This window comes from Phalaenopsis equestris, unplaced genomic scaffold (genome assembly GCF_001263595.1).
Source record: "Phalaenopsis equestris unplaced genomic scaffold, ASM126359v1 Scaffold000151, whole genome shotgun sequence".
NCBI classification, from domain to species: Eukaryota; Viridiplantae; Streptophyta; class Magnoliopsida; order Asparagales; family Orchidaceae; genus Phalaenopsis; species Phalaenopsis equestris.
In genome coordinates, this window is record NW_018164593.1 from 726,654 (window position 1) to 739,537 (window position 12,884).

At 34.1% G+C, this 12,884-nt stretch overlaps 1 protein-coding gene across 1 annotated transcript in view; it reads left to right on the forward strand.

Moving 5' to 3' along the window:
• Positions 1–12,884, forward strand: part of LOC110021904 (transcription initiation factor TFIID subunit 11-like) — a 26,763-nt gene that overhangs the window by 12,917 nt on the left and 962 nt on the right. Inside the window, 1 exon segment of the mRNA XM_020720612.1 lies at positions 12,333–12,432. Within this exon segment, the coding sequence (XP_020576271.1) occupies positions 12,333–12,432 (100 nt within the window).

The window sequence follows — 12,884 nt, forward strand, 5'->3', positions numbered from 1 at the left end:
CCCCCCCCTCTCCCGGCTTGCTCGCGGCTTGCCTCCTCACTCCACCGAAAGACTCGCCTCCCCTCACTTCTTTGCGAACATACCTGCTCGGCTCACCGTCTCTCTCGAGCGAACGCCTCCTCCTCGCTGGAGTCCACTCTTTCTATTCCTCGAATCCCTCCTCCCGCCCGGCTTGCCTCTTTCGCTCGACACTGAAACCCCACTCGCCTGCTTTGCCTCCTCTCTCGGATTGCTCTCCTTTGCGAACATACCTGCTCGGCTCACCGTCTCTCTCGAGCGAACGCCTCCTCCTCGCTGGAGTCCACTCTTTCTATCTACTAGGATCGCTCGGCCGACCCTCTCTCTCGCCCGTCTCGCCCGAATTGGAGGTAGCAGGGATCTACTAGGATCGCTCGGCCGACCCTCTCTCTCGCCTGTCTCGGCCCGAATTGGAGGTAGCAGGGATAGAAGAGCAAGGAATACTTCTTTGAGCTGTTGAAACGCTTGTAGCACGGAACCTCAGCAATTTCAGTAATTGGGTAACGAAGTCTTGTTCTTTTCCCATACTTGCTCATTTTATTTATACAATACAGTCCATATAGGAAGATTTGTGTACATGCCCACCACTCAATTCATTTGCATTTACATATCTAACGCCTAAAACTTTCACATAAATATGCACTATACTCATTTTTTTTTTGTTACAATAAGATAATACATTTACCTATCTTTTACAGTTTAAATACCTCTTTTCTATAAAAAGGCAAGGTGATACGTATGTCAAGATTAAAGTTTGAATATTAGATACGTACATGTGTATAAGTTTGTGTGTGCTATGCATGTAAATCTACCATTATTCTTCAGTACCTGCGTACAGGATTTAAGTGATATTTATGAAGATCCTCTTTGAGTCAAACACAATTTTCTTTTAGCTACTAATTTCTTTGAACATCGACTTGTGGCGAATCTATCCCTTAAATTTAGCCAAACAGAATTCTCTTCTATAACTAAATTTAAATGTAGCCAAAAGCTAGGACCTTTGTCATCATCTTCTTTACTATCCTCTCTGTGTAGCTTTGACGCAATTTCGATGAAGAGAATGATGAATCTGTTTGGTCAAAGCTAGAGTCCTATTTAAATTTAAATAGCTAAACAAAATTAGCATTTAAATTTAGACATAATTCTGTTTAGCTTTTGTAATGTGAAGTTTTAAATTTAAATACATTTAACTTTAAACCTCTATTTAGATACAACTTAAATTTTGTTTATTTTCAAACCCTAGATACAAATTAAATGCTAAGTTAAATGTATTCAACCATAATTTTGTATCAAAGCTAAATGTATTTAAATTTAAACCTGCATCAAAGCTAAGGCTCTGTTTAAACTTTTGAATATAAGTTTTATCGACCAATGTTGAGATGGACATGACTTAATGACTGATTTAACACCTCCCTAGCTCAGTTTTATGCTTTATATCTTTCTTTGGTGGACATTTACATACCTAGCGCACTAACATTATGCATTTACATATCTCACTTAAAATTTAATGTCTACATACAATGCACTCTAGTATTTTTAAACCTATGCATGAAATGGTGCATTTCACTGTTTAAAAATTAAGTTGATAGTTTTTCTTATGCGATAGGGATGAATTGGTTCGTGTAAATGTATAAAGTAAAGTTTTAGATGTCGGAAATGTTAATACATAGAAATTGTGGGGTATGTATGCAAATCTTCATTTAATTTTTCTTGGTCAGTGGATCAGTATTATTGCTGTGTTGAAGAAAGATTTGGATGTCGTTCTAGCTTGTCATTCTTATTGTTTTGCTTCTACCTTTTCACCTTTTGGACACTATAAATTGCTGGTTTCGGAGGCTTTATATGCCATCCGGGTGCTGATTCATTTACTGTTTTTGAGGGGCTTTGTGCTCCATTTAAATGCTGATTTTGGGGGACTCTACTCGATGTTTTAATGTTGTTTGGAAGGTAATTAAATGATGTTTTGGGGACTGTTTGGGCATCGTTTTGGGGTGCGTTTGTTGGCTGATTTGGAGAGGTTTGCACACTGTTTTGAGGCGAGTTTAAGGGCTGTTTTGGGGTGTTTTGTTGGCTGGTTTTGGAGCAGCTTGGGCACTTTTTGGCACTGTTTCGCCACTATTTTAGGGTGCTTTTGTTGGTCGATTTGGGGCAATTTATGTACAGTCTTGTGGTGCTTTTGTGGGCTGATCTTGGAGCCCTTAAACACTAATTTTGAAGCCTTTAACACGGTTTTTGGGACTGTTAAAGGGCTTATTTTGCTGCACTTTCTTAGGTTATCAGTTGTTCTAGCACGATTAGAGTGATTAGCCTGTGGACTATACGACTTTACAAAATATTTACAGAAATAAAAATAAAAATTTCTTTTGCATGTTAAAAAGAACTCTGCATAAAAAAACTTGAACAACATCTTTTGCATGAAAATCTTTTTATGAAAATTTATAAAGGTTCACGGCTAGTCATTTGGGTTGAGGTTAAGGACTGCTTTCTGTAGATTATCGGGCTGAAAAATCTTGTTCAAAATCGGGAAGCACACAGTCCAGCTCTGAGCCCCCCACTTTTACTAATGTCTTACACCCAGTCCTGATCTTTCATATGTGGCTAAGAGTTTCTTTTGCTTGTGATTTTTACGACTCATTTTTCTGACTATTCGTGTTGTATTTTCTCGCATTGTTTATTTTTCTTGCGAGTTTATTTAAATCTGTCGCAAGTCATACTACACTCGCAATATTAATCACGCAATAACAACAGATGCTCAGCCAGCAGATGCCCAGCTGCGCTTTTACAGTTTATCTACAGCATTTTACTTTATCGCATTCTACTTCTTAAAGTACCTTTTATTTACTTGCAATTTGTTTATTCTGCATGCAAAACAAAAACCGAAACAAAACAGCGCCAAACATTGACACCAAAATTGTGAAGCATAAACCACCAATCTCAAACACTTAAACCCTGGAGCTATCGCGACGGCAGAAGGTTCAGAGCTAAATTAGTGGGCAACATGACGAGGAACTTAGACCGAGCAGCAAGAGGACTTCTTCAGCAATCTCTTTTCTTAGTCTAATTAACAAGCCTTAGGACTTCGAGATAGCTCGTTTAGCGCGACGTAAGTTCTCATTCCTTTTTAGGCTCCTGCACAACTATGTTGTGCAGCGTTAAGTCCTAATTCCTCTTAGGCTCCGAGGTTGTCATGTGGCACGACCCTCTCATCTCTTTGTGGGTTATTTGCATAAACGGATATTATGCAAATGTAAATCTCAAATAATAAAATTGACAGGATTGAACACTCAAATAACATCTTCTCCAAAATACAACCACACAGTAGGATAGTCTGGGAAGTCACTAAGGTTTCTCCTCAGGATCTGTGACATCCCCTACTTGTTCCTTCATTTGGACTCCTGAAATAACTGTTCATATTTGAGCCACTCTCATTTGTCTTTCTACGTCCTACCGTGAAAACCTAAATTTTGAATTCTTGAAGACTAGAACCTTTGATTATTATCGAGAGTTTTCTCAAGTGACCTCAGTTCCCAAACATTTGGGATGTAATTAACTATAGAGGATTGTCATTATAGGAAACTTGAAACCCAGGTAAAATAAACTCTATTTAATCTTTGTATTAGATTAGGGAACTTGTCGGTCACACATAAAATGTTCGCAGACCAAATGGATGTCACAAATCCTTAGTTTGTAGGATTGGGTCTATCACCGAGGTTTACACTTATATTTCGGGAAGGTGTAGTTTTCGCAATATCGGACATGATTATGCATACTATTGGACTAATGAGATCCATTTGGTCTCATTTTTTAAAGATTAAAACATACTACTTTAGCACAACTATGTTGTGCAGCGTTAAGTCCTAATTCCCCTTAGGCTCCGAGGTTGTCATGTGACACGACGTAAACCCTCTCATCTCTTTGTGGGTTATTTGCATAAACGGATATTATGCAAATGTAAATCTCAAATAATAAAATTGACAGGATTGAACACTCAAATAACATCTTCTCCAAAATACAACCACACAGTAGGATATTCTGGGAAGTCACTAAGGTTTCTCCTCAGGATCTGTGACATCCCCTACTTGTTCCTCTTGTTCCTTCATTTGGACTCCTGAAATAACTGTTCATATTTGAGCCACTCTCATTTGTCTTTCTACGTCCTACCGTGAAAACCTAAACTTTGAATTCTTGAAGACTAGAACCTTTGATTATTATCGAGAGTTTTCTCAAGTGACCTCAGTTATTTGAGATGTAATTAACTATAAGGGCTTGCCTCTATAGGGTTTTTAGAACCCAGGTAAAATAAACCATATTTAATCTTTGTATTAGATATGGGAACTTGTCGGTCACACATAAAATGTTCGCAGACCAAATGGATGTCACAAATCCTTAGTTTGTAGGATTGGGTCTATCACCGAGGTTTACACTTATATTTCGGGAAGGTGTAGTTTTCGCAATATCGGACATGATTATGCATACTATTGGACTAATGAGATCCATTTGGTCTCATTTTTTAAAGATTAAAACATACTACTTTAAAAACTCAAACTATATATCTATTATATTTAAATTAAATTTCAAAAATTATTTTCATGTTCATATTTTTAAATAATTAAAAAGCTGATCGACAGCTACACAATGTTTGTCTTTACTTGTCAAGTTTATCATAAAAGAAGAAATAAGTCTTGCTTTATATGTATTTAGGCTAAATAAGTGCAAATGATATAACTATTATAAAATATGGGCAATTACAAACATACTACACATTTCTTAAGTATTTACATCTCTAATACCTAAACTTTCATATTTACATTTATTATAACACTTAAATCTTGAACATCACATCAAACATTCTACTATTATTAATTTTTAAATGTGAATAAATTTTTTTATGCGTAATTTTATGACATCAAAGTGTTATAAATAGAAATTAAATTTAGTTGTCGCTTATGTAAATACATAGGAGCTGTAAGTTATGTATGTAAAATTCTCTAAAATACATACATCACTCGCTGCACCCCAGCTTACCCTCTTAGGTCAATTAGAAGGGGAATAGAGGATGAATTTTAATGATACTCATTCAGATCAAAGTGATTAGAAAAATTTGTCTTACTAAATTGTCACTAAGCAAATTTGTACAATTTTAATTCTTCAATCATTCATTGATATCAAATATAAATAAGGATAAGTGTATAAACAATCCTAAAATAATATACAAAGTTTTTAAAAATAATTTAACTATAAAATTATATATACCCAAAAGTCCTTATTAATCTCGGATGTTAGTTTTTCTAATAAAAACTCGAACGCACTACTAAAAATTTTACAAAATAACATATCATCTGACTTGTGGTCCATCTGCTCTTTTTCTCTTTCCTAAAATAAATATAATAATGTCTAATAAGCTCCGTTCTCAACGAGTTAAATATTACTAAATTAATATTTAAAAATACTAGAAATAACATTGATGTGAGTCGGTGATTAACATAAGTAAGAAAGTAATAATACATAAATATGTTGTGATACTTAAATAGTAAAGAGAACATGCTTATAAATAGTAGATGTAACAGTTACCAAAAATAAATAAAATTGTTACTAACATACCATTTAGGTCATTACACTAAGCAATTTTATATATGAATTTATCCTCTTTGGTATTCTCATTATCAATACTATTTATCCTAAAATTATCATATCATATTTATATTGACTTTGACATATTTTATTTTATTAGGTCGTCTCCTAACACGCTAGTCATAAAATCGATGATAAAATTTAGTAATTATAACACCGCATTTATCAACCGCCTCTTTTTATCAATTGATTTGTATCAACCTTAATATCAGTAGCAGGGAAAATAATTATATTCCTATTAAGAATTATCTCATGAGAATTTGTTGATCAACCTTAATATCAGTAGCAGGGAAAATAATTATTTTCCTATTAAGAATTATCTCATGAGAATTTTTTTTTTTGCCCAAATCATCATTATAGCTGACTATCTGTCACAAATATATGACGTTTCTCTGATTTTCTTTACTTGTTACAATCTTTTTTTAAGCATGTATTACTTAATTTTTAATATATCTACTTTTATTAGCATGCACAAAAAATATAGTGCGGGAGGTAACAATTTGAAGCTAATATTACATATCCATGAAATACTATGAATTAAAACTTTACCATTTACATAAATTAAACATGGCTAACAGCAAAAATTATGCTTAATATGAAATAATTTCTAAATGCAAACATATAACAAATGAATTTCTTAAGAGTCAATAACAAGCATTAATGTATGAATCATTTGATTTTTATTTTATCAATTGAGTATCTTGCTTCGATTGCTGTGTTTGCGTCGTGAAGATTTACTTCCATAGGCTCTTCACGAGCTTGCTTCCTCACATAAATCACCTATAAATAGTAAAATTCCCTTAATTTCATGAAATTCTTAAGGTTTAAATTTAACTTAACACAAATATTTCTCAATTAATATTTTTTATCTCATAATGAGTTCACTTTAAGGTTGCCAGCTCAAATCTAAGAACATGTCATCGGAGTTAAGGCAAACATATAAAAATTATTCTTAGAAAGCATTATTTCCTTACCCTATTCTTCCTCCATTAATTCCCTTCTAAAACCTTACCGTCCAACCCATTGAAAAAAGAGGAAATAATAGACATTTGATAATCATATATATTAGTTTTTATACATATACATTTACATAGATATATTTTATCTATAGGCCTCCTTTTCTAAAGTCTCATTTTCCCCTTCTTAAATGCTTAATCGGGTTGCAGCATGCGGATTTCACTTATCAGAGTATAAAAGAGTTATAGGAAAAGTAATAGGGAAGAAATTAATTAAATTTACTTAATATTTAGGTATATTTATATATTTGCGTGCGTGCGGTTTCCATCCACCACTATTTGCTCATATAGGTGGATTTGTAGTGCTCAAAATATTTGCATGCGGTGATTCCTTAATTTAATGTGATTAAGGTAAGTTTAATCAATTTAATGAGTTATTTCTTATAAAACTAAATATATCAATGTCACACACACACACACACACACACACACACACACACACAATTCTATATACATATATTATTGGAAACAAATTGTACAATTTTATAAAAAATAAGATTGATAATTTTTGGAGGTGTGAAAAATTGGGGATAATTCAGGAACAAGTTTGAACTTAATTTTTACTCATATTAGGTATTGCGCTGCTCTTCTGCTGTAAGGTTGGCATCATAGTGATCAGATGCCTCACTACCAAACCTGCTCATATATTGAAATGTGGTCATTGAGAATGAAGTGATAAAAAAATTTGTAGATATACTGCAAAATAGAGTTATTCAACCTAAAATTATATCTTGTAGATCACTTATCATGATTATTCTAGACGCAGATGGGACGTGATGATTATATGTTAACTATCCTTCTTTTAATAAATTAACTATAAAGAACCATCATCAATTATCGGAGATCGATAACCAATTGTATCAAATGAAGCCTGCAAACATATTTACAAAGTTGGATCCCAAACCTAATTTTTTTTAGGCTCACATTAAAGGGATTGACACATGAAAGGTAGATTTTAAAATTGGATATGGTTAGTATGAGTGGCTGGTTATGCTGTTAGAACTTTGAAATGCTCTGGCTACATTTCTAAGGCTGATGAATGATGCTTTTTAACCATACCTTATGTTTTATTAGCATCTTTTGATGTTCTAGCCTATAAAAGAACATGAAAAAAGGACCTAGAGTATTTGAGCGAGGAATTCCATCTTTCTATAATAACACGAGCTCAATCTCATCCAAATTAAGCTTCAATTAATAAAAAAGGCTCTCCTCAACTTCAGAGTATAAGTGAGAAATGAAAATATCAACAATGATCTTGAAAAGGATCTAAGCAATCAAGTGATCAAAGTCACAAACATTGATTAATGTAAAGAGTTCCTCGGGATCATCTGCGTTTTTTTACTTGCTTCTCCTTTACATGCTTTGATCAAGGTCAGTACCAAATATGAATGGAGCTAAAAGCAAGAGGATTTTTTTTGTATGTTGAGGAAGATAAGCATTGCTCCTTATGTTGCCCTGCATTTATAGCAATTTTTTTAACTTGAGACAAATGCTAGTGGATACGTAATATGGGCAATACTATTGTAGGATGGGAGACCTATTGCTTATCACTCTGAGATGCTCTAAAGAACTTGTTAGAAGAATTATCCCATATGGAAAAAAGAACTATTTAGCCTGCACTTCAAAATAAAATATGGGCTTGCTTACCATTTTGAAATTTAGGTTTTGATACATATGGACCACATAACACATTAATATCCACAGATTTTCGTCATATGAAATACGTGGATTACGCTAGCAATTTTACTTGGTCTTAAAATACAGTTAGCCTCCCAATAAAATGGTCAACATGCTCTCTTGGCCACCTTTAACACTTTCATGGTAAAGTGTTATCATTCATTTTGAATTCTATAAAGAAAGATTTTTGGGAGCTATTGGAAGAATCTGTTCAAATGGATGTTGGATGACTCAGAGAAGGCAACATATTTGGAGTTTTTTTTTTTAGATGACCTTCGGGCATCTGCGCATGTTAGTTATTGTGTGCCCAATTCACTGGGTGCAGAGACATATATTGTAATCGGTTGGGAACTTTGAAGTGGAGACGGCTTTTATTGAGCTTGCAACAATATGTGTACTAGCCAAACATGTAATAGGTAGTGATTAAATTTATTAGAGAATGTGTACTTTGTAGCACCTCAAAACGTACAAACAATAAATTAGGATTGTACACCCCTCAACATGTACCATGCCACTTGTGGGAATGAATATTTGAACTTTTTAGGAGTTTTGCCAAAATACAAAGACAGGCTTATGCGATATTTGAGAAATTTTCAAAATAGATTATTTGAATCCACTGTAAGAAAACAATAACATGTGATGAGGTGGCTAGACATTTCTTCTAACATGCATGAACTTTCTTTTGATTACCGTATTCAATCATATTTGATTGAGATAGGTTATTTGGGTATGACTTATGGCCCATTAAGGATAACCGTCTGAAAAGGAGCAACATATTTTATGCTTGTGGTGTATTTATTAAGAGGGACAATAAGAAGTATACCAAAACTTGGGAAGTTAGTCTATTGTGAGGGCATTTGCAAATTCATATGTTTGTGGAGTAGTGATTGCAAAAGTCTCAACATAAGTATAATGAAACTTATGATCATCATTGTGTCAAGTTCAACTTTCAAGTAGGATATATCGTTTTGTAACATTTTAGAAATGACCGCTTTAAAGGATAAAAAAAGAAGTTGAAGTCAGTAAGGTATTTGACCTTTTAAATTTCTCATGAATATTGAAGACCAAGTTAGTCTGGTGGAAGTACCCATCATATATGGAGATGTATTTAGTGTAAATGTGGAGAATATGAAGCTCTTTGAACCTTCCATAATTGTTGCTATGGATTACTCTTATGATGGGAAGTACCTTCAGAATTTGACATTATTTTGAAGAAATAAGACTACCGGTAGGAAAGAGTAGTACCACAATTAGACATGAACCAAAAGGAGACTACTGGTAGGAAAGGGTAGTTACCATGGAAAGTAAAATGAGCTCCCAAAAAAGGAGACTACCGGTAGGAAAGAGTAGTACCACAATTAGACATGAACCAAAAGGAGACTACTGGTAGGCAAGGGTAGTTACCATGGAAAGTCAAATGAGCACCGAAAAAATTGGGCATGCAGCTCTCCCTTATCTGAAGCAAAATATTAATAGGAATGAAATTTTATTAAATAGCTGATATGTGATATGGCGATCAAATCCAGAAATGATTGGTGATCAATCAGATCACCTATAGTTACAATGAGCATTAGGTTATGAAAAGATTAAATAAATAATGTTTGTTGACTTTCTAATGATTTAATTTCTTTATAAAATTTGCTGACTATACTGTTTGATCTGATTGTTGAGATCGAAGGTGATGTCATTAGAAGTCCTTCGATGTGATTGGGATCATCATTCTATATTATACAAGAAAGGTCAAGGTTTTGAAACATATATTATTTGAATAAGTCTGTATCTGAATTCATATTCAGATTATGATAATTTATGCAAGAATAATAATTAAATTTGAATTTATCTTACTGATTATTTGAAAATAAGTTTTTTCAGTTTTTTCTTTGTGGAGTTTGGTTAGGAAGCTGATTAGATTAATTTCGATGTAATTGCATTTATGTAGGTCTGAAATTTTGGAAAGAGAGCAAACATATTTCTTCCTAGTTTGTTTCTCTTTTTCTTTTACTATTCTCCACATGAATCCCCTTTAGCAGTTGCTGCAATTACAGCTTCTTATAGCAGAAATCGGAGGTTTAAAGGCACATTCTCTTTTCCTTTTCCTTGTATTTGCTTGTTGCTGCTACCTTGTAATTGCTTTCTGCTGCTGCCTTGCATTTCCACCGTCTGAAGTTTGTTTGTTGACGTTGTGTTGCTGTTGCGAACTATAGTATTGTGGCAACACTTTATAAAGGGTAAACAATGATTGATTTGTTTTTCGGAAACAAAATAATAAAAGAAATAATAAAAAAATGGTTGGTTTATGGATCCCTGTCAGCTCCCTTATAGTTGTCACCCTTCGATAGTTACCCATAGTCCCTACTTACATGAAACAATAACTATAGAAATCATGGTATTCGTTAGTAACATAACAAAATATTGAATAACATGGCATATAGGTATTGAGAACATGTAGCAATCAGGTTCGCTGATATGGAACAATTTTATTAAACAATAGCCTTTGTTGCTGAGCTAGCAAAAGAGATAGGGTGGTGTTAATATGATTATCATCGAAAGAATCATTTTCCTGGCTATGACTTTCCTCTGAATCCATTCCTTGAGACCCTCCAATTCCCTGTTTAGAGTTGGCGCCCTCATTATGTCAACAACTACATTCCATGTTTGTGGTTTCACTTGGACCCTTAAACCTCTTGCAATATATTTCAGTATTTATTCTTTAAGCTATGTTAAGTTATATATTTCATGCATTCAATAAAAAGTGCTTGCCAATGCTATTTTGATGATAACATGAAACTTGAAAGCCAACTACGAGGGGTGATAATAAATGAAATAAAAAAATTAAAGGTTCATAACTTTCACTTGATGTGTAGGCACAAATGGCTTGCTTTGGTCCTTGGTCTTGACTCATCGCTCTTAATTGTTGCAAAGTCTCCGCCCAATACCATGCTATATTACTCTTTCTTAGCAGGTATTGAATCCACTCTTGTAGAGGCTGGAAGGAAATGGACATTGACGTGTTTAGTCTAAGTAAAGATATTATCTCCCTTTGCATATATTTTCCAATGCACTACTTCATACTCATACACTTATTGCTAATTCTCTCTATATCATTGGATTGCATAGTTGCCCCAGTTCCTTGTTTGAAGAAACTCTCCCACTGAATTGGTCTTTTTTCACGAAAAGCAAATATGAGATAACAAATCAAGTCTTTCACTAAGATTTCGAATAGCTGTCCCGAATTCAAGTTGATTATGTTTCGAAAGACGATCAAACAAACAATTCCCAATCATGGTCCTTGTGGATCGGATCATCCATATAGAATAAAAAAAAAAAAGAAACTCCAGATATTTGCTATCTTTCTCTTTGAATGAGATCTCAATTCCAGCTACGATTTCAATAGATATCTGACAACTAGAATCCCTTTTTTTTCTGATCCGGTTCCTCCACCACCGCGAACCTTGGTTAGGTTCAGGCATGATATGCTTTTTCCTTATTGGGATAAACCAGGCACTCTCTTGCGGATTCATGAACTTTATTGCTAATTCTCTCTATGTCCACCTATCATGACCATTGGTTTGTCATACATTCTCTGCTAAGGGCCACTGATGTGTCAAAGAGGTTGTCGAGACACAAATCATAGACCAATCTATCACTAGGGAATTTCTAGCGAGTTGTCAAAACAAGTTACCTTTGGGCTAACTTTATTTTCCGCTCTACTTCTCTTAAGCAGAGTTGTTGGCCCAACCTGTCTGTCCCCCCTTGTTCTGTCGGATCTTATTTTCCAGGTCAATTGTAAGCTCATTGAGCCCTTAGGTGTGGTTCATGATTCATTTCAATGTCATCCAAAGGTGCGACTGTCATTCAATTTCATCTGTTTTCTTGTTCTTAAAGTACGAAAATCTTAAAGTAAAAATTCGGGGTTGTTGCAGCCTCTCCTACCATGCCTTCCATTTGAACTTGTTCATTTTTATTGATATATCTGCCATTTACATGCAGTTGTTAGCAGCTATTGTTGGATCTCAGAAGATTTCTGTACCTATGACAATAGTGGGATCCGGTATTGCAAAGATGTTTGTTGGGGAGCTGGTGGAGACAGGCAAGTGACGATCTCAAGTTTCTTTTTTTCTTTCATTTTAATTGATTTACATAAAAGTTACTGCACCATTAACGATCGATTACCGTGACTCTATGTTCTAAAAGTTGGACTTTTTCTACTCCTAGTATTACATTTCATGGTCTCCTGCACTACTGCAGGAGACTAGGGGTGTAAACGAGCCGAACAGGAGCTCGAGCTCAAAAAGTGTGTTTGCGTTTGGCTCGTTTGCTTAACGAGCCGAACACGAGCTGTTCACGAACAAAGAGTCCTTTTAACAACCCTAATCATGTAGCCATAAGACAATAAGGGTTTGAGCAAGATTAAAAAATTATTATTTATATTAAAATATCATTTGAATCTAATTTAATAATTTTTATTCTATTTTCTAATCAATATTTTAATTGGTTATAAATTTAGTATATATATATATATATATATATATATATATGTGT